This window comes from Sarcophilus harrisii, chromosome 2 (genome assembly GCF_902635505.1).
Source record: "Sarcophilus harrisii chromosome 2, mSarHar1.11, whole genome shotgun sequence".
Classification (NCBI taxonomy): Eukaryota; Metazoa; Chordata; class Mammalia; order Dasyuromorphia; family Dasyuridae; genus Sarcophilus; species Sarcophilus harrisii.
In genome coordinates this window covers 266,042,595-266,067,829 of record NC_045427.1, presented here as the reverse complement: position 1 = coordinate 266,067,829, position 25,235 = coordinate 266,042,595, and the positions used below count along the sequence as shown (strand labels likewise).

The 25,235-nt window shown below is 32.6% G+C and overlaps 1 protein-coding gene across 5 annotated transcripts in view; it reads right to left on the bottom strand.

Annotated features, from left to right (window-relative positions):
• The window catches only part of CTDSPL2 (CTD small phosphatase like 2), a 101,114-nt gene that overhangs the window by 27,757 nt on the left and 48,122 nt on the right, over positions 1–25,235 (bottom strand). For 4 of the 5 annotated variants that reach the window (XM_031952217.1, XM_031952214.1, XM_031952216.1 and 1 more), the window contains 4 exons: positions 24,813–25,022; positions 10,892–11,030; positions 7,326–7,475; positions 921–1,136 (listed from right to left, as the gene is read on the bottom strand). In XM_031952217.1, coding sequence (XP_031808077.1) covers positions 921–1,136; positions 7,326–7,475; positions 10,892–11,030; positions 24,813–24,998 — 691 coding nt within the window. In that variant the 5' untranslated portion in view covers positions 24,999–25,022. The remainder of the gene's footprint in view (positions 1–920; positions 1,137–7,325; positions 7,476–10,891; positions 11,031–24,812; positions 25,023–25,235) is intronic. The other variant, XM_031952218.1, reaches the window with a different exon arrangement.

The following is a 25,235-nucleotide window of genomic DNA, read 5'->3' as shown; positions in this document are numbered from 1 at the left end:
AAATATGACTTCTAAGGTGACAACTTAAAATCTTCCTCTTGAAAAAGTATATGCAACATCCAGCCATTCTGAAGAGCGATTTGGAACTATGCTCAAAAAAACTGTGCATACCCTTTGACCCAGCAGCGTTACTACTGGGCTTATATCCCAAAGAGATCTTACAGAAGGGAAAGGGACCTGTATGTGCAAAAATGTTTGTGGCAGCCTTCTTTGTAGTGACCAGAAACTGGAAACTGAGTAGAAGCCCATCAATTGGAGAATGGCTGAATAAACTGTGGTATATGAATGTTATGGAATATTATTGTTCTGTAAGAAATAACCAACAGGATGATTTCAGAAAGGCCTGGAGAGACTTACATGAACTGATGCTGAGTGAAATGAGCAGGACCAGGAGATCATTATATACTTCAATAACAATACTATATGATGATCAATTCTGATGGACGTGGCCCTCTACAACAATGTGATGAACCAAATCAGTTCCAATAGAGCAGTTATGAATTGAACCAGCTACATCCAGTGAAAGAATTCTGGGAAATGAGTATGAACCACTACATAGAATTCCTAATCCCTCTATTTTTGTCTGCCTGCATTTTTGATTTCCTTCACAGGCTAATTGTACGCTATTTCAAAGTCCGATTCTTTTTGTACAGCAAAATAACTGTGTGGACATGTATACATATATTTTATTTAACATATACAACATGTATTGGTCAACCTGCCATCTGGGGGAGGGAGTGGGGGGAAAGGGGGGAAAAATTGGAACAAATGGTTTTGCAATTGTCAATGCTAAAAAATTATCCATGCATATATCTTGTAAATAAAAAGCTATAAAAAAAAAAGTATATACATTTTCTTGTTTACTTTAAAGTATCATTTGTTCTCTTAGAATTTGTAGTTATTTAAAGGATGGTTTTTACCTGTAAGAGGTGGTATATCACGATTAGTTGCTTCTTCCACTTCTTCTAAACCATTATTTATTGTAGGTCTGACTTGGACTGCTTGATTTGAATAAGCTGTTCCATTTGTTGATGTTGTTGTACTGGTAGTGATTTCATCCACCTGTTCCATATCAAGTTGTTTTACTATTTCTTCAGCTTCCACAGCTTGTCCGGGGGAATCTGATCCTGATGTTCCTGAAATTATGATTCATTAAACTAAAAATCATTATTTTAAAAATTAAATTATCCAAAAAGATTATAATCTACTTTCTGGGGAGAGAAAAGAGATGAGGGAAAACACACTGAAATATTGTAAAATCTCGTTTCTGGTAATAAGTTTGATAAACAAATTCTTTCTTCAAAGAAAGTTCAATATTTCAACTCAACGATAGAGCAATTTTAAAATACCTGTCAAAAAAAATCTCTAAGCACTTAAAAAAATATTTTATTAGTCTTAAAAAAATATTTATATATAGTTATTTCCTAATAAATACTGCCCCTTCTCTGAATACGAATACCCTTGTAATAAAGAAAAATATTAAAACTGGTCAACTGTTCTGAGACCAATAATGGTCACTGTAATTAGTCAAAGTTTACCTACATTTTACTATTTCATATATATTATAATAGTCACTATATATACTTAGAGGTACCCAGCTACCTAGAAGAAACTTAAATACAACAGAAATAAAACCAAAATAATTTATATTGACTTAGTAAAGCAAACATAATATTTTAGTCAGCTCAGTAAGTTAATTAGTTTGGCAAAATGATTTCCTCTTTTGAAAGTTAGCCACATTCTTTAATCATTTATCTGAGAACAAGGATTTATATTTGTGAATTTTTATCATTCCTTATATAATTTAGATTCTGTTATCTATCCCATTAAACTTATTTTGCCAAACTGTTTTTCCTTCTAATTTTATTATACAGAAATTTTAAATTTTAATATAAATAAAATAAAAAATATAATAAAACATAAAATAAAATGTAATATGATAAAATAATACTTCTACCTTGTCTCTAAAAGGTTATTCTATTTAATAAGTTATCTCCCCTACATAACTGAGATATTATTTTACTTTCTTCCATTATTTTAAAGTATATTTGTATTGATAGTTTTTGTTTTTATATCACCTACATTTCCCAATATTCTCTTCTCAGTCTCTTCACAGGAAACTATTCCATAAAATAAAAGACTATTAAAAAAGAGGTGGGGGAAAAGGCCAGAAAAACCAATTAAAATGATCAAAAAAGGCTGGTATGTATGCAATATTCTATACACACAGTCTTCTATGTTTGCAAAGAAGTGGACAGTGGGGTAGGACACTGATATGGGTCTTATGACTGGATCAGACTTGATCATGGCATTCAATGTTAATTATATTTACAGATGTTCATTCCACCCACATTATCAAATTGTGTACACTGTTTTTCTGGTTCTGCTTTATATCATTTTGCATAAGTTCACAGAAGTTGTTTCATGCTTCTTTGTATCATATTCATAGTATCTTGCACAGCAAAGTAACATTTTATTACATTAAAATAACACAATTTAGTTAGCCATTCCTTGGTCAATGGGGATGTAGACTGTTTCCCAATACCAAAATGACTTTCTGTTCCTCACTCCCAATACTCTCTTCCTATTTCTGTGACTGCTGTACTGGCTTATCTCTCATGCCTGGAATTCACTACCTCCTTATCCATGCCCCACAGAGTCCCTTTCTATTACAGTATAGCTAAGGCACTATCTTCTGCACGAAATTTACTCTGATGCCCCCTTCTCAAACTTACTTTGTATTTGCACCAACTTGGTGTATCTCTATTAATCTTATTTTTATAACATATTTTTATATGTACTTTTATGTTAGTTGACACTAAGGACTAAAACTTTTCTCAAGTTTTTGTACTTTATCCATAGAACTAAATGTAGTATCTAAATACAGCAGGTAATTAATAAAAACTTCTTTGATCAAAATGATTTATCATTTTAAAAATGGTGTAACAAATTATTTTATGAATATAAAAGCTTTCTTTCTTTCAACGATCTCTCTAAAGTATACAGAGCAGTGTAATCTTTGGGTCAAAAGAATGGATGAGTAAGTCATTTATTTGCGTAACTCCAAACTTTTCTAGAATAGTTTTCTATATCATCTGACAGAATTCCCTTTGTAAGAAATGTTTCTAAATTTCTAAAGAAAAGTTTCCTACACAACTGTTAACCATATTCTCTACATATTTGCTAAATAATGAATCCCTTTTCAGATTCTTATCTTTCAAAGACTTCAAAAAAACCCCTCTAATCTTTTTAAATGTATTTGATTAATATCTGATATTCCTCTTCTATTTCACTGATATGACTTTTTTAAAACTAAGAATTAGATAATTTTGTTGTGTAATATATTTTAAAATCAGGATTCTGATTTATATATATTTTTAAAAAACTGGATATTTGTAAAAAAATTATAGTAGGGCAAGACAAACCCAGGAACTAAAGGGACATAATCAAACAAATAAAGTCAATATTTAAATAAATGGAAAAAAATTAATTGTTTAGAGATGGAAAAATATAATAAAAATGATAATTCCTACCCAAATTAACCTATTTATTCAATACCAATACAATTAAATCCCCAAAAAAGTATTTCACTGACCTAGAAAAAAAAATAACAATTTATTTGGAAGAACAAAAGCTCTAGAATATAAAATTAATTAATGAAAAATATAAAAAGGAAGAAGGTTTAAGCAGCACTAGATTTTTAAACTATGTTAAAAGGCAGGGATTATCAAAACTATCTAGTATGGGCTGAGAAAGATGAATTACTGGAATAGAACAATAGATAGAATGCACAATAGCAAATGATTACAATAACCTTAGGTTTGATAAATGTAAAGATTTAAGCTTTGGGGACAAGAATTCACTATTTGATAAAAAACTGTTGGGTTAACTGGAAGGCAATCTGGCAGAAATTGGTGATTTATGACATTTACCAAGAAATGGTCAAAATGGATACATGACCCAGATAGTTATTGGAAATTAGAAAACTATACGAACATGGAACACATTACCTATCAGACTTATGGACTGGAGAATTTGTGAATAAATAAGAGATAAAGCACTTGTGAGAAGAAAGTGTATATAACACCAACTCCATACTTTTCCATTCTCCCCCCCCCCCCCCCCCCCCCCCCCCCCCCCCCACTATGAGCCAGAACTTGAAACAAGGTGATAACTCAAGGGGAGATGTTAGAATCCTAGAGTTAACTCAATGGAATTGATACAATGCTTATTGGTTCACACCTTAGAGGGAATCATTACAAAGTGCTAAGTCAGTTGCCTAATTTAGCATGGTACTTAGCAAATCCTCTAGCTCACTAATGTATTTAAGTACTCATTGGAGTTCACACTTTTGGAAGATTCACAAGTCAGTATTCAGTATAAAATTCACAAATCAGAAACCCATAATCCCACTCTTGGAGGAGGAGTCAACCTTTTACACCAAGCATAAAAATAACTTCAGTGAGTCAGTCAGAGTCAGTTCGGAACATTGCCAGGAGTCGGAGAGGAGCACTCTGGGAGGAAGCCTACAAACCCACTCTTGGAGGTGGAGTCAGATTCATTCCATCTTCCACCTTTGTGCTGGCTGGAGGCTGAAGAAAGCAGAGGCAAAAGCAAAGGACAAAGCTGCAAGAGCTCTTAGAACCAAGGAGAGAGAGAGAGGCCTCTAAGAAAGCTAACCGGGCTTAGAAAGAGATAAGAAATAAACGTTTGGCTTTTATCAGCTGGCTGTATTTGAGGTGATTATTACTCTGAACCAAAACTAAGGCTGCCTGCAGAAAACCTCCCCAAGAAACCTGCTCTCAGAGAGAACGATCATATTATATATAAAAGAAGAGAAAACCACACCCCTGATATACCTTTAAAGCCTCAGTTCAAATCTCACATGTGTAGAAGGCCTTCCCTCCTCAAATTATTATTCATCTACTAGATATATGTTCTTTATATATAGTTATTTATATGCTATATTCCACTTTAGAATGTAAGGTCTGTGAGGGGCTACAATAATGTTTTAGTCTTTATTTCCTTAATGTTTATCATAGTGACATTACAAATAAAGATTATGAAATCCTAGATAAGTAACAAATTTCAGTGAATCAGAATTTATTTTCAAAAATTCTTCAAACTGAAAGATATTCAGGATTAAAAGAAAAATTTTGAAGTTAATAGCTGGTTAAGGAGATAATGGTACACAGATTAAATGAGAAAAAAAAATAAAGCAACAAAATTTAATGTTGACAGGTTTGTGGAGAAACAGCAATAGTCATTTATTGCTGGTAGAATTGCAATCTTTTTAACAAATAAAAATTATAATTAATTATGTATCTTAACCCAATAATTTCATTGATGTTTAGGCTGTAAGGAATCCTTTGTGGGATACAAAGGACTGAATTATTTCCACTACAGAGAATCCACTGGTTTTCTACTTGTGTAGTCAATGAGAATACTTTTCATGCAACAAAATGGTAATTAGGAATGTTGGCTGTATTGAAATATAGAAAACAAAATATGTGTCTCGGCAAAACTGTGTATTATATAACTTTATTCTCCTTAGAAGCTATGAAAATGTCCTTCTAATAATTTGTCATTTGAATATTTTTAGCAATTTTTACTACCATGTCCTACCTTCTAGTTGTCTCATAGTTACTAAACTTCTTGCTATGTCCTTTATGATGCCCAACATAATGGTATTCAATTAAAATGTATCCCATGGAAAAATTTTTTACAGCTACCATTTCTGATAAAGGTCTCATTTCTATATACAGAAATCTGACTCAAATTTATAAGAATACAAGTCATTCCTCAATTAATAGTCAAAGGATACGAACAGATAACTGACAGATGAAGAAATTAAAGCCATTTCTAATGATATGAAAAAAATGCTCTAAATCACTATTGATTAGAGAAATGCAAATTAAGACAACTCTGAAGTACCACCATACAACTCTCAAATTAGCTAAAATGATAGGAAATGAAGATGACAAATGTTGAATATGGGAAAACTGGGACAGTAATGCATTGTTGGTAGTTAAGCAATGATCCAACCATTCTGGAGAGCAATTTAGAACTATGCCCAAAGAGCTATAAAACTGTGCATAACCTTTGATCCAGCAGTGTGTGTCTATAGAATCTGTATCCCAAAGAGATCACAAAAGAGGGAAAAGGATTTATCTGTGGAAAAATGTTTGTAGCAGTCCTTTGTGTAGTGGCAAGGGGAACTGGAAACTGAGTGGATGCCCATCAGTTGGGGAAATGGATGAATAAATTATGGTATATGAAAGTTATAGAACATTATTGTTCTATAAGAAAAGATATTCAATAAGAAAGATGAACATGGATGATTTCAGAAAAACCTGGAAAGACCTATGTGAACTGATGCCGACTGAAATGAGGAGAACATTGTACATAGTAAAAATAAGATTATGTGATAATCAACTGTGGTAGAATTGGCTCTTCTTAACAACAAGGTAATTCAACACAATTCTAATAGACTTGGGATGGAAAATGCCAAAGAAAGAACAATGGAGACTGAATGTGGATTGTATTTTCACCTTTTTGTTTATGTATTTCTTTTTTGGGCTTTTTTTGGGTCATTTGATCTGATTTTCCTTGTATTACATAACAAATATAAAAATATGTTGAAAAGGATTGCCCATTTTTGACCTATCCCAGATTGTTTGCTGTTTTGGGGAGCAGAGACATAAGGGATGGAGAAAAATTCGGAAATTCTACAAAAACTGTTTTACAAATTATTACAAAACGTTTACAAAAGTTAATCAAATATATGTTGAAAACTATCTTTACATGTATTTGGAAAAATAAAATACTATTAAAGAAGAAAAAAAGAGTTATCCCATGAATGCACTGGGATCAAATACAGTTATTTATGTAGATAACAAAGTCAATGAAACTAATGTACTCTTACCAGATGTTATCTTAGCAACATGGAAAATACCAACAAGACTGTGACTAAGCATGATTGTCTGTTGTGTGCAACTTTAATCCATGTCCTCTAATAAATTCATTTCAAGAAGTTAAGCTAATATGCTAAAGGACTTGCTCGTTTTCTCCTGATTTTGTGAAGCTACCAGGCAGAGTAGTATGATTGTCAGTCATGCTTTTCCCTCAACATAAGACCAGCCCACCTTTTATTTCTATCATAAAATACTTTGATAACATCTTTTATTGCTGTTCCTATTTAATTTAAGCCATAAGATATGCAATTAAAAAAAAGTCAAACACATATTTAAAAGTAGAAAACTAGAAAAAACATCTGAAAATATATACTTACTTAATCCAAATAATCTTAAATATTTGATACTTACCATTTTTATTTGCTGGTGAGAAAAAGTTGAAGACAGGAGAAAAAATGGTCCCCAACAATGTAGTCCTTGGAGGACTCCCAGGGGCAGGATTATCTTCTAGTTTTCCATTTTGTTTAACGTGTTGATTTGTCATTTCATAATTACCAGCTTCTGAGGAAAAAGAAAAAAATGAAATATGCTGAAAATAAAAATACTGCTTTATACAAAAGTAACTTAAAATTATTCTTCTCTGAAATAATACAGGTAACATTTTAAATAAGGGGTTCTGTGTAAAATAGGTCATTTAAAGTATTTCAGAGCAGCTGCATAAAAAATATTGGGACAAAATCTTAACGTGATTAACAAGGAGAAATTTTTTTGTTTCAATTTATTTTTTTTGAAGTGAGAGTACATCTATATTTAAAATTCTTAAAGCAATAAAGATTTACCAAGCATACAACGTATAAAAATATTCAGCTTCTTAAGTTTCTCTGGATTCCTTCAGAACCAAATTCGATCTAAGCAAAAAGCCTTTCCTGGTTTTCTAGCTACTAATGTCTTTCCTTTTCAAATCACCTTATACCTTGCATGTACTTAGTTATTTACAAGTTGTTTCCCTAATTACAGAAGGCAGGAACTGTGTCTCCCCCCTCCCCCCATCCCCAGAATTTAGCCAGTTCTTGGAACATATTAAGAGCTTAATAAATGTTTGCTGATTATTAACAATTTTAACAAGCAAACAAAACCAAAAACACAATCCAAATAATGAAACAGATTTTTCCATAACATAGAAAGAATAAACCTGATGACCCAAGACTTAGTACGACTAGCCATTCATATACATTTAAGGATTCTATTTCCTAAACATTCCCTGCAGTAATTATTATAAAGAAGAAATAAAGATTTAGCAGGATTTATGGGATTAAATGGACTGGACCATTAAGTTAAAAATGAGGTAAATTGGCAAGAGGCTTAAGACATTTCAGGCCACAAACAAATCTGTGATAGAAAGTCATGAATAAAATGTTTTATTCTAACCATAGATAATGCCAACTTAAATAAATGCTTAAGCCAATAACTAAATTAAATTAGCATAAGTGTACAGATTTAAGTTGGAAAACAAGAATAAAGTAAAATCAAGTTAAAGTAGATTTTTTTTTAAAAGTCATCATTAGTGTCTGCTCCTGTGAAACAGATCTATATTCTTACTTCCTACTTAACTTCACCACCTTAGCTCTTTAAAGATTTCCCCCCCACTTTTCCTTTGCCTATGTTTTTTTCCTTCTTTCCTTTCCTGTCTGTTTTTCCTTTTCCCTTCTCCTTTGATTCCCCACCAGCATGAGAGGTACAAACCTTCATTTATGAACTTTTAAGATACTATGAAAATGTTGCTATGATTGCTGTATTTTTTAAAGCAAACTCTGGGGGCAAATAATTTATATCTCTAAGACAATAGGAGGGGATCACTATGGTCATGTGTTTTGTACTGAATATCATCATCTCCTTCTGTTATACAAATAATTTCATTCTTGATCAAGGACTACAGATATAAATATACATATACCAGTGAACAAATCTTAACCTCTACAAAGGTTTATGGATAATTTTTGGAATCCCCATTCAACAAAAGTCATCATAATTTTGAATAAATGATCTATTTGTCTAAACAATCAAAAAAGAAGCTGCAGTAAATATGATTGACCAACAGCTTTTAAATAGCACCCTATAGGTATCTAGGACCCTTTCTGGAAGTCAAAATTATTTTTTATAATAATGCAAAGATATTTTAATTTCCAATACAGCACATAATTATAAATGCACACAAAAATTCTTATGAGGGAATGTGTAGGAGAGTCCTCTAATAATTTTTAAGAGTGTAGAGTCCTAAGACAAAAAAGTCTGGGAACTGCTAAGACAATGTATAGAGTTAGAAAACAAACCCTAATAAGCTGTGGTTTCCTGCCTACCCCAATAAAGACCAATCAGTGAGTGAATGAAAAACAAACAAAAACCAATAAAAAGCCTAAATAAACATACTTCTCAAATTCAAAATAGCAAATCTATGGAGATAACTAGTAACAACTGACACTCACAGTGCTTTTAAAAGTCTGCATAGTATTTGTAAGTAATCTCAACAGGTGAGAGAGTAGGGGAAGCTAAATGAATTGCCCATGGCCACAGCTTAAATTTCTAATACAAATCCAGTATTCTCTCCTCTACTCCATACTGTCTCTCAGATTATGAAAGATACCTGAAATCTGAAATTAATGAAAACAAACTGGAAGTAGAAAGCACTCAATACTTTTTACAAAACTATGTCTCTCTTCTATATCTTCATTAATGTTATACTGAATGATGCCTTAAACCATGTAGGAGTCCTCAAACTACGGCCCTCGAGCAAGATGAGGCAGCTGAGGACGATTATCCCCCTTAGCCAGGGCTATGAAGTTTCTTAATTTAAAGGCCCACAAAACAAAGTTGTTGTTTTACTATAGTCTGGCCTTCCAACAGTCTGAGGGACAGTGAACTGGCCCCCTATTTAAAAAGTTTGAGGACTCCTGCCTTAAAGGATATACCAAAAATGACCTGGGGGGAATCTTTTTAATAAAACAGGAGAGGGAAAGTAGTTGCACCGTTTCCTTACATTTCTTTCAATACTAAACTTTTGTGATCCTGGCAATAAATTAAAAAAAAATTTTAATATTTGATTTAAGCAGTACTGTTTCAGTAAATTAAAACTTTGTTAGTTTAAAATGTTGGTCTGAATGCATTTTTAAGCCAACTAAAAGAGGTCATAATTAGTTTTTCTAACACTATTTAATTAATTTCAACAAGCATTTAATTAAGTACCTCTTATGTGACAAGCATTAAGGAAACAGTCAAAAATGTAAATAGTCCTTATATCTCAAAGAGGTAACAGTGTATTGGGGGAAAATTAAAGAATTCTAAGAATGTTAGCATGTTAGAGCTGGAAAATATTTTTTTAAAAAACAACTAAATTAGATGTCAATATTTCTCTGTCATTCTCTGTCTGTTTCATTCTATGAAACAAAACAATAAATTCTTAAATGATTTCTCATGTCCCCTTAAAAAAAAGTCAATGATTTCTTCATCCTGACAAATGCAGGGTAGCCTGGAAGCTACTACTCTTATTTGAGACTCACAGAAATTGTGGAGATTCATAGACTAGTAGAGGGATCTTAGAAATAATCTAATCCAAACTTCTCATTTAAGAATGGTACTACATTCTTTCATGTTCACATCTTAGATAAACACTGATATACTGAAGCAATGCATGAATTTTAAAAGGAGCAATTTAGCATCTATATGCAATGAATTAAAACTGGTATACAATGTAGATATACGTTCATGTAGGGTTTCATATTTTTTTCCTTCAAAACAAATGCTCAAAAAAAACAGGGAGAGCTTTCTATAATTCATTATAAGATCCGAATCTCAAACTAGAAAATCATTCATGCTTCCTTTTTTTTGTATAAAAAGATCAAATATTTTAGACAAAGGAATAGAATTTCTTCAATGTGGTAGGTCTTTCCACCCATAAATTAAATATACAAATATAAACAAACCTCCATTTACTTGACTTTTCCGTCTTACTCGAGATATCTGTTTATTGGGTTTTTCTCCTGCCCGAGGTGTTGATGTGATCAAGTTGTTATCTATATCACGTTCTATTCTACTCCTTTTTGAAGGATTTTCTCTCTCTTCCTTAAAAGGTAAAAGGAAAAAAAAATAACTTACATTAATTAGGAAGCTAAATTAAAGTGTGCATGAAACTATAATTCCTTTTCTGGTTTTAATTTACAAAAAAATTAACAATAACAGGCAAAGGTAGAATTTTCTTAATTCCATGTATAAGACAAATGCAAAAAGTAATGAATTGATGAGCCTTTATTAAAATTATTATTAAAGCTATAATTACTATTATTAATAAAGTTCACATCACCATTACCTCTTACTTAATGACATTCACATAGTTACCTCAACAACAATATGACTCTAATGAATGCCTCAGTCTGGCACGGCAGAAACACTTGGTTTTCCAAGACATAGTAAAGGGTCATTTCTGACAGGTTCGACAATATTAAATGTGTTTTCTGTTCTTTTTAACAACGTATTTTCACTAATTCTTTATGGTTTCAAAAGAACTAAACTGGATGGTTATATAAAGGGCTGGGAAAAGCACCTGAGGGTCCTGAGTGAGTTACAAGAATTACAGTACTAATGAAGAAATAAGAAATAGAAACAATGGAAAGGATGTCATGAGAAACATATAGTGGGTTGGAAAATAAAAGAAGTCTACCATAAAAGAAGGTAGACAGCCCTTGGCACCACAATGATAGTTTACATGCTCTACTGGGTAGCCATGCAGTGCTATGAAATCTAATTGAAAGCTCCAATCATGTCATATAGAACCACTGTGGAGAATTTATTGGAGAATATGGACGAGGGATATGATAAAACAGAAGATGTTGAATGACTGCTATCAGCACCACTGGAAATAATGCCTACATTGATATGATCATGGATCTGTTTAAGTGTAGAGTACAAAAAAAAAAAAAAAAAAAAAAAAATAATAATAATCCTGCACATCTTTAGTCTAGCTAAGTAGAAAGGCACTTGTAATCAGATGATGCCTCTGGATGAGATTTTGTTCATAACAATTCATAAAACAAAAGTTTAAAAGTGATGCTTAAGACTGTATGGCTACCTTTTGCTTTTGTAGTGACAAGGAAAGAGTAGCACAAAAAGGAAAAGAGGGTCTTCAAGATCTCACAATTCAATACCATCTTTAAACTTACTAAACAATCTGCTGGTACTTGAAATGAGATCTTTGTTCAAAGAGCAATGTGTTAATACATATTACCAAAGAATTTGGATCATACCAATATTGACATCTTCATTATAAAAAATCCCCAAGATATATTAAGAAGTTGCCATTAAAAGGTAGGTTGGCTCACAGGTTCTTCCAGAAAAGACAAATATGCAGGAAAAAGCATATATTTTCCAAGACATAAAAAAATCAAATATGTGTAAAATGTATCAGTGTGCACAAAAACAACAACAAATATACCATGGAACATTTGACTGTCTTACTAAAAACAAATAAACAAACAAGTGGATAAATCACCATAAATGCAACTCTGGTTTATGTGCCAACCTATTCTACAAAGGAGAAAAGAGAAATCTACAAAGAATTCCATTAAGATTTTACAAATTAAATCAATAATATGTTAATACTTAATGACTTTAATGTAAAGGTAGAAAATATAGAAAAATATGGCTCAGGGTCAAGAAACAAAAGATGACAAAGATTATATACTAAATACAAACATCATACCTTATAAATTTTAAATAATATCTTTAAGATGATTGGAAAGTATCAGAGAGGATGAAATCCCAAAAATACTAAGATAATAGAAATCTATTATCTTTTAATAGACATTAAATAAACTGACTATTGATGTAGAAGCAATTTTGGAATGAATTGTTAAAAATAATATTTAGCATTCATATAGTGCCCTAACATTTATAAAGTACTTAAGATATCATCTCACTTGAGCTTCACAAAAACCGAGATAGGAGCTATTATCATCTCAATTTTAAAAAACATGGTGAAGAATCAGGGCCAATCAAATCATAGGAAACAAATGATTTTTAGCAAAGAACACAGTATATATTATTATTTTTTAATTCTAAGATTCACTGCATATAGCAATAATTATTTTTATCACAAACGCTACAAAACAAAAACTGTAATGATCCATGTGGCAATGGAAAGACCTGTGAAAGACATAAACAGTCTTAGCACATCACCAATGATATCTTACACACAAGAATTATCATTAAAAATATCCAGAAATATATGGTTGAATATGTATACTTGGATCAAGTTGTTATCAGGCTAAGGGATGAGAGTGAGTACAGAACTGATACCTATGTAATATTAGAAGACCTAGAGAAAACTCTTTTAGAACACTAAATTTTTTTGGAAAGACATAAAAAGGAATTGCACTGAATGAGAAAACATGGATGAGTTTCCATTTGCAGCTCAGGATACCTCTCCTATGAACCCAGAGAAGGATGTGTGTGTGTGTGTGTGTGTTTTCACGTGTGCCCGCACACGTAAGTACCCAGGGTCACACAGCTAGTATTAAGTGTCTGAGGCTGAATTTGAACTCAAGTCTTCCTGATAAGATTAAAAAAATATGAATGTATAGTGGACTCGACTCTCAATTGTACTCAGCAGCATTGAGTAAAAGCAACAGAGTAAGACATATATGTGAATGGTCTAAAGTTGAGGTAAGACAAGCCAGTAATAGAAAGGGGAAAGGATAGTATATAGTTAAAGTTGTCAACTACAGATTCATTAGGAAATAAAGTTACAGCAAAGATGACAATATTATATTATAGAAGAAAGGCTAGAAATGAAATGATATAAAGGAGGAGCAAATAACAAAGAAGACAGAGTAATAGTAACAGCCAATGAAAAGTCTGGGAATACTGGTGATAAATATATATATATATATATACACACACATACATATACTGTATTCTGAATTCAAATGGTCTACTGGCTATTTGAAGAGACAAAGGAACATGAAAAAAGCTATTTCTGAGAAGGTAGAAAGGGATACAGTATGAAGAGAAGTTTCTACGAGAGCAGAAGAGCAATCGATCAATAAGCATTATTATTAAGTTTGTATCATGTGTCAGATACTGTAGTAGATACTGGGGATATAAAAACAATGAAAACAGTCTCTACCTGCAGTAACTTGACCTTCTAATCAGGGAAAGAGAAAATAAACATAAAAATATATATAGAATAACTGCAATGAGAATTAATATAAATACATTCAAAGTAGTTAAACCCAACATAGTTTGGGAGGGAAATTACTATTAGTAATTGGGGAAATTAGAAAGGGTTTCATGCACAAGTTGAAGAGATGTAGAATGAAAGGGAGTTTGATAACAATAGGACTAAGGTTCTAGAGGATTCACAAAATGTAAAGGCAGAGGAAGACAAGGTATGGTTGTATATAGAATAGGCAAGACAGTCCAGGAAAGGTAGTAGGAAAAAAAAAAATTATCTTCATATATGGGGGCTCAGTCATAGAGCTTTAACAAGTTTGAAACCTCATCCAAAGAAGGAATCTTAAGAGAAAAGAGCATAGGAGAGAAAGGGATGTACAGGAGGATAGGTGGAGGAGAAAGATGAATTGCCCAATATCCCATGAGTAATGAAAAACAGAATAACAGATTCAAACCCAAATCATCTCCTGTCTCAATTCTGTTGTGGTGGTATTTTTTTCTCCCTAGTCATGTCTGATTCTTTGTGACCTATTTGAGGTATTTCTTAGCAAAGGAGTGGTTTGCCTTTTTTTTCTTCACTCCAGCTCCTTTTACAGATGAGGAAACCAAGGCAAAATTAAGTAAAAGTGCCCATGGTCACAGCTAATAAGGGACTGAAATTAAATCTCAACCAAGAAAAATGAATCTTCCTGATTTCAAGCTCACCACTCTATGCACTATGGTACCATCAAGCTGCTCTAATTCTAATTAATTGTATAACTATGCTTAACTGCATTAATCCTTCTAAACCTCAATATACTTAGCTGTCAAAGAGGGATAATAATACCTGTACTATCTACCTCTCAAAGCTGTTGGAATAAAGCTACTTTATGGATTTCAAAGTGCAATTAAAATGTGAGCTATTATTATTTAGCAGCAAAGGAAAATTAACAGTTATTTTGTTCCTTTAATTAATGAACAGTTATTTGCTTGTCACCAAAACCCACGAACTCCCAAACATCCCCAGCATGAAAGATTAGGAAGGACGCTATAGTAGGCCTAAGAATAATGACTTCTCTCTTATTTCCCAAATTTATAAAAATCAGTTCAAAACAATTCTTTTCCCAACCTCATTGTACTGCCTTGGATAAATTATTTAACTTTGGGTGAGCTTCACTTTCTCTTATCTCTAAAGAAAATGTAGAATAGATGCTCTTTATGTAGCTCTTTACTTCTGATGGGCCATGACTTTTCCAAAAAACGTCTTTTGTCTTTTAGTTCTCTTAGAGAAAAAAAAAAAGCTACTCCTATAATATGAACAGTAAGACATTTAATGATTCTCCATAGGTTTAATGACCTAATCAGATATGATGCAGCTGCATGAAAATGAACCCCACAGAAGATACATTATTGATATTTTATTTGACAGAGAATCTCTGCAAATTATGCAAATAACATTAATTGAAATTTATTGTTTACTCAAAATCTCAATGACTAAGCAATACACTAATGAAATCAAAGATGAAAAGACAAAGACAAACTTTAAAACATTTTTGGTGATGGTAATATCCATGAAATTAGATAATGATAAAATAGATATTTACATTTTTTTGGTAAAGATTAGAAGAATACAAACAGTTTAACATTTTCTGCTAATATTGTTGGTGGAGTTGTGAACGAATCCAACCATTCTGGAGAATAGTTTGGAACTATGCTCAAAAAGTTATCAAACTGTGCATACCCTTTGATCCAGCAGTGTTACTACTGGGCTTATATCCCAAAGAGATTATAAAGAAGGGAAAGGGACCTGTAGGTGCACGAATGTTTGTGGCAGCCCTTTTTGTAGTGGCTAGAAACTGGAAACTGAATGGATGTCCATCAGTTGGAGAATGGCTGAATAAATTGTGGTATATGAATATTATGGAATATTACTGTTCTGTGAGAAATGACCAACAGGATGATTTCAGAAAGGCCTGGAGAGACTTACACGAACCGATGCTGAGTGAAATGAGCAGGACCAGGAGATCATTATATACTTCAACAACAATACTATATGATGACCAGTTCTGATGGAGCAGGCCATCCTCAGCAACGAGATCAACCAAATCATTTCCAATGGAGCAGTAATGAACTGAACCAGCTATGCCCAGAGAAAGAACTCTGGGAGATTACTAAAAACCATTACATTGAATTCCCAATCCCTGTATTTATGCCCACATGCATTTTTGATTTCCTTCACAAGCTAATTGTACAATATTTCAGAGTCTGATTATTTTTGTACAGCAAAATAATGTTTTGGTCATGTATACTTATTGTGTATCTAATTTATATTTTAATGTACTTAACATCTACTGGTCATCCTGCCATCTGGGGGAGGGGGTGGGGGGTAAGAGTTGAAAAATTGGAATAAGAGGTTTGGCAATTGTTAATGCTGTAAAGTTACCCATGCATATATCCTGTAAATAAAAGGCTATTAAAAAAGAACATTTTCTGCTAATGATCAAAGAATAAGTATTTTCAATTATCAATATCAAGTACAAAACAAGTACCAATTGTTAAGAAAAAAGCACCTATATAACATATTCTTACAAGAACTAGTTGTGTATGGAGATATGGGCACCTTGTGGTTTTTAATTAAGTTTTAAGTATTTTTTTATAACCTAACAGAAGTATAATAGTTGAAACACTTAGAAGTTCATGAGAATCAAAATCTAAGAAAACAGTTAGCAATAAAACCCATGGTCCCAGAAAGTCAAATACACATACACAAATCATGACTAATAAGCAAGATGAACTAGAGATCCTATATTGAAAGAAGACGAGTTTGATTTGATGAGTAAAACATGGATTTGGTGAAGTAAGGCTTATAATCCACAAACATATGGAATGGAAAGTTGATCTATTAAAAGAAGGAATGAATAGCACTGAATATTTAAAAATATTTTAAGTGAAGAAATTCTTAGATAAGCAGTTATTTACCTACTATTTTGCTAGGCAATGTCATAAGCACTAAGGATAAAAGAAAATAGGAAAAGGAAAAAAAAGATATCCTGCTTTCAAGGAACTTACAATACAGAGAACCATGGTAGGAGATTTGAAGTAAAAATCAAAGGAGGTAGAAATAGAAATAATTATGTTAAAAGAATATGCCTTAGACAACTAGTAGCAACTAGAATAGGCATGATATAGAAGTGAAGTACAGGAGTTCAATTATCCAGACATCAGTCAGATCTGCTTCTCTCTCTTTCTCTGTAATTTCCTGGCTTGTCAAAATGATAATTTTCCTTCTTTGAAAAATAGACAACATATTTTCTCTACTACAAATCTCATTCTAGAAACAGGTAAGAATTAGGTGCTGAGATAGAAACAATGGGAAGCTGTGAAAGAAGTAACCACTTTTATCTTAGAAACTGTTATAGAGTAAAGCAGATATAATCTGGCATGACCCTAGATTGGGGAGAAGAGATTTCCAAGAGTATAGGGAAAGGAAAAGTAAGAGTATATATACTAAAAATCTTCAAGGGAATTCAGAAAAGATGGCAAGGCTCAAGAATGAAACTGGGAGCACATAAAGAACAGCAGTTCCAACGAAGAGGAAAAGGACAGTTGACTAAAAATAGACCTCCACTCCGTACCTATAATCTAGTCATGCATGTCTAAGAAGAGAGGAAAGGGGGAGGGGTGGGATGGATAAAGGGAACTCATCAACCAACTTAGATTTTAAGTACACATGAAATAGAAATTGGAGCCAAGGGCAGATAATAGTATAAAATATAAAAGTGTGGCACAGTCCTTTAAGAATAGTATCAGGAAATGCACCAATCTAGAAGGGACAAGGTAATACATTGGATCAAAGTTGGGATTTCTAGAACACTGTGTTCAATCAGTATAGGAATATTAAAGTTCTACATTTGTATTCAAAAATCAACTTTATAAATATAAAATGGAAAATGGCTAGGTTCTGAAAAGGAGCTGAATATTTTAGTGGACTGTAAGCCCAATAATTAATTAACAAAATATTTAATTAATTCAATATTAATGTATATGTGATATGGAAGAAAAGGAATCTTATCTTAGGGTTACATGAATGAATATAAATATTCAAAATGCTTAGTTCTTGGCACAACGTTATTTATATGAAGGACAATGATAGCTAGGAGGAAAATCTCTAAACTCATGGTATATGAAAACTAGTAAAAAAATAAAAAATCCCGAAAAACAACAACAACAAAAACAGGTCTATTTAGCCTGGAAAAGAAAAGACTTGGGAAGGGACATGATAGCCTTCTTCAATTATTTGAAGAGCTGCCACATGGAATTGAAGTTTTCCCAACTGGTACCAGGGTATAGAACTTGGCACTATGGGAAGCAGCAAAATTAAATTTAGGTGTGAAATATTCAAAGCAGTGGAACAGATTATATCAGTAGAGGGTTTTCCCATATAGTCTTCCAAGATGAATGACAATTTGTTGGATATATTGTAAAAATATCCCTTTTCTGTTATAGATTGAACAATATTGTCTCTGAAATTTCATTCAACTCTGAAACTTTGTGATTTTGCATAATACCAAAAGAATGATTTTGTAATTACAAATGCTGGGGAAAAAAAAACTAATCAAGCTATCTTTTCAACTTTCAGTGATGCTTTATTCAGAAAACATAAGTCTTAGGATTGTAATATCAGAAAATTTGACAATCCAAAACTGTAGAAGCATAATAACATTTTAAAGTTGAATTTTTATTCAGGGAAAAAGGCAGAGTCTAATACCTAGTGTGTAATAGATACATATTAAATGCACTTTAATGTGAATGAAATAAAATAGATTACAACGAATTAGAAGCAATTTAAAAGGGAATTTCAAACAGACTTTCTGGTAACATCACACTAAAAGAATTCAAATTGATAAAGTTAGAATTCAACACTGAGTGAAAAACACATTTTCTTTACATTCTTCCAAATCTCAGCAACTCATCCTTCATAAATAGGTCAATCTGTACAAATCTACTACCTTAAAAAAACAAACCAACCAACCCCAAAACAATGAATAGTAGAAAACACCTAGGAAATACCAAGGAAATGATGCCATCTACAGGTTTTTAAAAAGGTCAGGTTTTAAATTATGGGCACTACAATTTTGTATTAATATATTCATATATGCCAAGAACATGTATGTGTACACACACACACACACACACACATATGTAGTTACACAAAGAAACACTGAGAAAATGGGGGGGAAAGAGAAGTGAAGTATAGGGGGAAAGGAAAGGTCTATTACACAATATCTAGGCTGCGAAAGAATATTAGGGATTTTGAGGTAAAAGTGATAAGCAATTTCAGACAATGGCGTATCATTTGTACAAAGGTTTGGAATATAGAATATATTGTGTATGAGGGAACAATTGGCAGAGCAATTCATCTTTGAAGAATTAAGACTGATTCTTTAGTAGAAACCTCCATTAGTTTTAATGAACAAATTAGGACATACTGGTCTCTTAATCCTTTTCTGGATATTATGTACTCTAAGTTAGTGAACACCTTAAAATGTGATATATTTTTGAAAGAAACACATTATCTTATATGTGGCCTGAATAATGAGCCCTAACCTAAGTTCCAAAGTTTTTTCCCCTCATTAACTACTATTAAAATTAAAATGCAGTTTTCCTTTATCTTGTATTCTGGTTAACTTTTTTTCATCAGAAATCTCCATTAAATTTCATTTATCTACTTAGAAACCTCCTGATACTGAATCAACTATACAGATAACACTTAAATCTATGACAGCTGGAAGAGATTGCCAGCCAAGGGAGAAAATTCCCAGAGAGAAGAAAGGGCCTAGTATATAATCCTGGGAGCCTAGTATTACATTTAATATATATGAGAAATTAAAGGAGATCAGATAAAGGATGTCCACTGATCTAGTAAGGGAAACTGAGGAGAAGTCAGAGAACTAGGAGAAGAATCAAGAAAGCAAAAAGAGTCATTTCTATACTTTCAAAACAATGTCATCATTTTTACTTTTACAAATATTATTAAATTATTACCCAACACTTCTGTAACACACTTTCAAAGACCTTATAGAGGATACTATTCTTGCTCAGTATATAAAAGCTACTAAATATTATTTTCAAGGCCTTAAAAAGTTCAAGTACACTATCTTCTACATAAAACCCAACTTCTTTCAACCACTTATGTTCTCCCTCCAAAACTACTTTTTATTTACTTTGTATTTTTCTCTTTATCATATACACATATAAAATATAACACACACACACACACACACACACACACACACACACACACGGCCTTCCCTATTATAGTAATTCCTTGTTCTGTATTTGTATCCCAATATCTAGGAACAGTGCCTGAGTGCCTGGTATATTGCTCAACAAATCTTTGTTGATTGTTTGATATGTAAAATGATTGCAAATTTTCAAAATGAATCACTAATTTTTAAAAATACCTTACATGTGATTCATCATAAAAATAACAGTAAAATTATTCAATGTTAAAGTTGCTGGGCTACAAAACTATTTTTCAAGACTTCTGCCAAAGTCGGAATAAGAATGACTTTTAATAATAATGATAAAAAAACTAAATGAAAAAGGTTCTAGAATGGCATTCTAAAAATATGAGAAACAGCAACCATAAACTGAAAATAAAACTATTCCTCTATCACCCATCAAGAAGCAAGAGAAAAGATACAATTAGAACAGGAAAAGAAAATGTCAAAGAAACACATAGAAATTTTGATAATGTAGCCATAGAGTCTTAGAGCTAACTTGTCAAGACATGACCCATTTGACATGGCTGCCCTGCCAGGGTAGACACACCTGAGAAGACTATGCATAGCCTATGCTTCAACTTCTTCCATACCAATCAAGATCTAGGGAATTCCTAGCATGTTTAGTTTTACCTCAAAACAAAAATGGTATAGACTCTCATATTCCAAAGTAACTCAAAAGTTTCTCCATTTCCCCAATGCTTGGTCTTATCCTCAATCAAAGGGTAGAACAAAGATTACAGAAATTCCTTGCAGCTGAGTAACACACTTGTGGCACCAAAAGTTGAGGTTCAACCTGGCTGTAATCCAACTCCTGCCTAACAACAGATAATCAAGAAGCCTGAAAATGGTGCTACTGGGAGATGGCTACTTTGGTCCTTCCCTGCTCCCATTCTCCAGGAAACTTCTCTGTGTTTACCTCCAACATCCAAAGGAACTTTCTACCTTTCTTCCACCAATCATAAAACAGTCCTTCACCTCTGAGATAAAACAAAAGCAACCTGACATACCAATGCCAGCACACACCTAAGAGACTATGATTATTCCAACTCCTGAACAAAAACAAAAAAGAAATTAAAATTCGGTGACTCTAAGAACTTCGGCAATTTAAGAAACTTAAAGGATAACCTATTCTCCTCAAATACAAGCTGAAACATCAATGGGGGAGGGAGAGGAAGAATTTAAATTTAAAATTAATAAAAAGAAATATGCACGGGGAAAGGAAGTACACATACATAAAAATCCTGTGAATAGATTTTAAAAGGGAACACAATTTGGGCTCATTGAGATATTAACATGTTTTCCTTTTTTGATCAGAATTACTAGAAATCAAGTCAGGAGGATATCACAGATAAATGGTATCTTCATTTTACCACTGCATCTAACAGTCTTCAATGTTATCTTTTTTGGACAATATCGAGAAATACCACTGGATGACAGTATAGGTAGACGAGAGATTTTTAGATTAATAATAGTATCCAAAGATCATTTAAGATCAATGTCAACCTGAAGAGAGATTTCTGTTTCATAACTCTCTCCTTGGTCCTATTAAATGATTCTTGTCATTAAAACATAAAAACACAAAATGAAATCTAAATTTACAGATGATGCAATTTAATAGGCTCAACAATGGACTAACAGCCAATAAGATGAAATTTAATAGGGATAAATGTTTGATCAAAAAAATTACCGCAAGTGTGTGACTAAAAAAATTACACTGGAGGAAAATTCCATTTTAATATTGATTTAATAACAATTAATGAGAAATGGTATTGAAATTTTGTTGAACTAATTTGGTTCATCACATTGTTGAAGAGGGCTATGTCCATCAGAGATCATCATATAGTATTGTTGTTGAAATATACAATGATCTCCTGGTCCTGCTCATTTCACTTAGCATCAGTTCATGTAAGTCTCTCCATGCTTTTCTGAAATCCTCCTGCTGGTCATTTCTTTTTTTCTTAATTTAATAGCCTTTTATTGTATGGGTATGGGTAACTTTACCCATATGTATGGGTATGTATATGTATGGGTAACTTTACAGCATTGACAATTGCCAAACCTCTTGTTCCAATTTCTCCCCTCCTTCCCCTCACCCCCTCCCCCAGATGGCAGGATGACCAGTAGATGCTAAATATATTAAAATATAAATTAGATACACAATAAGTATACATGACCAAACCGTTATTTTGGTGCAAAAAGAATCAGACTCTGAAATATTGTACAATGAGCCTGTGAAGGAAATCAAAAATGCAGGTGGGCAAAAATATAGGGATTGGGAATTCAATGTAATGGTTTTTAGTCATCTCCCAGAATTCTTTCGCTGGGCGTAGCTGGTTCAGTTCATTACTGCTCCATTGGAACTGATTTGGTTCATCTCATTGCTGGGGATGGCCAGGGCCATCAGAATTGGTCATCATATAGTATTGTTGTTGAAGTATATAATGATCTCTTGGCCCTGCTCATTTCATTCAACATCAGTTCGTGTAAGTCTCTCCAGGCCTTTCTGAAATCATCTTGTTGGTCATTTCTTACCAAACAATAATATTTCATAACATTCATATACCACATATTCAGCCATTCTCCAATTGATGGGCATCCACTCAGTTTCCAGAATCAACAAAATTTCAAAGTCATTTTCCATCTAATTCTTAAAGAATTGAATGATAAGAATTCCACCAAGTCTCAAATCACTTAAGACAGAAACTACAACCAGATCTCAGTTGGTTAGAATGGGTTGGGGAGAAGATTAATAGACTTCAAGTCAAGAGCTTCTGGGACAAAGGAGGAAGAAAAAGGTCAATAATGGTTGTTTAAGAGGATGCCTAAAAACAGCACATGCAGATCTCACCATTATTACTAGTCAAAAAGTGGGAATGCCTGGAACCTTCCTCATTTCCATACCAAGAAAGTTGTCCTCTCAATAGTGGACTTTTTATTTCAGATGGGTAATTAATCCTAGAGCTCTCTTCACTAAAGATATTTGACTAAGAGCCAAATAAATGTCTAACTTAATAGTAAGTGGGTAAGTTTTCAACAGGCAAATACAAATAATTAAGAGGATTAGTTGCAAAAGAATATAGCTTACAAAGGTAAGTAAAAGAAAAAGTATATCTTACAACTTTAGATTATTCCATCATCATGTTATATATCTGAAAGAGCTGAAATGTTTAACTTAAAAGAGAAAAACCAAGGGAGAATATAACAGCTGCACTTAAAAAAATGAATTGCGGGGCAGTTAGGTGGTGCAATGGATAGAGCACCATCCCTGAAGTCAGAAGGACCTGAGTTCAAATCTGATCTCAGACAGTTATTGCTTTCTAGCTTTTTGACTTTGGGCAAGTCACTTAATCCCAATTGTCTCAGGGAAAAAAACTGCTGTTCTGTAAAATCTTACAATCTTAAATTTCACTAAGTCCAGAAGGCAGAACACCAGAAGACAGTTTTAAGAAATCAGCTTTTGAATCTGGGTAAAGAAAAGCTTCTTAAAACTCACAGATATTCCAGGCTGTTTAATAGAATACTATTTTTGATATAACTGACATTGGCATAGACTGGAAATGTAATGTATATTGGAGGAGGGAATTCCTTTATTAGGTGGAAAATTGAGCGTAACATCCCTTCCAATTCTAAGATTGCACAAGAATACTATAATAATGGACAAGAAGTTATAATAATGGTTATCAATTCCTGTTCGACTTAAGATTATTTTAATAGTTTTTTCTTATCCCTTATTGCTTGAAGAGATCTACTGGTGCCAAATAAATTATACAGAGGGCTCAATATTACAAAAAGTTCTTAAAAAGCACATTTCCAAGTACAAAAATCATGAAACACTGGTACGAGAGTCAAAAGACCCCTCCTAATGTCCAATTCAACCACTAAATAATTGAGTAATCCTGAGCAAATCACTAAACCTCTGTTGGCCTAAGTTTCCTGTTTGTAAAATGAAAGCATTAGATTTCATGCTCTCTTTGTCTCCCTCAGATTCTTCAGTTTATGTATTTGTACATATGCATGCATAAACACATACATGCAATACATGTATGCATCTTCTTACAACAAAATCTGCTTCCACAAATAATTCAGTTCTCTTCTTCATGTTTTATTTCCCCATAAAATAGCTTCTCAGTATAACAGAAAAAACACAATGCACCTGAAATATTTACTTAAAAGACTACTTCACTCAAATGCCTATTAAGTGTTTAAAACTTTGACAGTCATTAAAATAAAATTCCATGACTATGAAGCAAAAATCAAAATTCTTTAATTTGTACTATAAGGAGAACTGATCAGTAATATCATTAACTGTATTCAATACTTTTGTCTAAAGCTATACAAATAGTGTTACCCTGCTCTTATTTTCTGCATTTTTAAACCAAATACCATTTTAAGTTAAGACTTGTAATCATACCTTGGGTGTGCTTCCTTTAATGAATTTTTTAATTGATGATAATAAGCCAGTTTCATTCTTCTGTGTTTTTTCTACTCCTGCAGGTAAACTATCTTCAATTTCTGAATGTTTCCTCTTTGCCTTGACTGTACGTTGTGTATGAATTTGATTTGATTGCTGAGAAGCTTTCCGAGTTCTCAGCCTCATCTTTTATGGGTGCCACATGTAAAACTATAGAGGGGAAAAAAGAGAAAAAGTACACGTTATTAAAATTAAGAACAACCTACTTAAAATTCACAGTACTTAAATGGCATTATGTCTGATTTAGATAAAATTTTGATGCCAAAGAATAACACTGCAATGAAAATCTCTAAATAACATATTTCCTGATCTCTATCACTTATTTCAAACAATAGAGAAGCAGCAAAGAAAATAAATAAATAA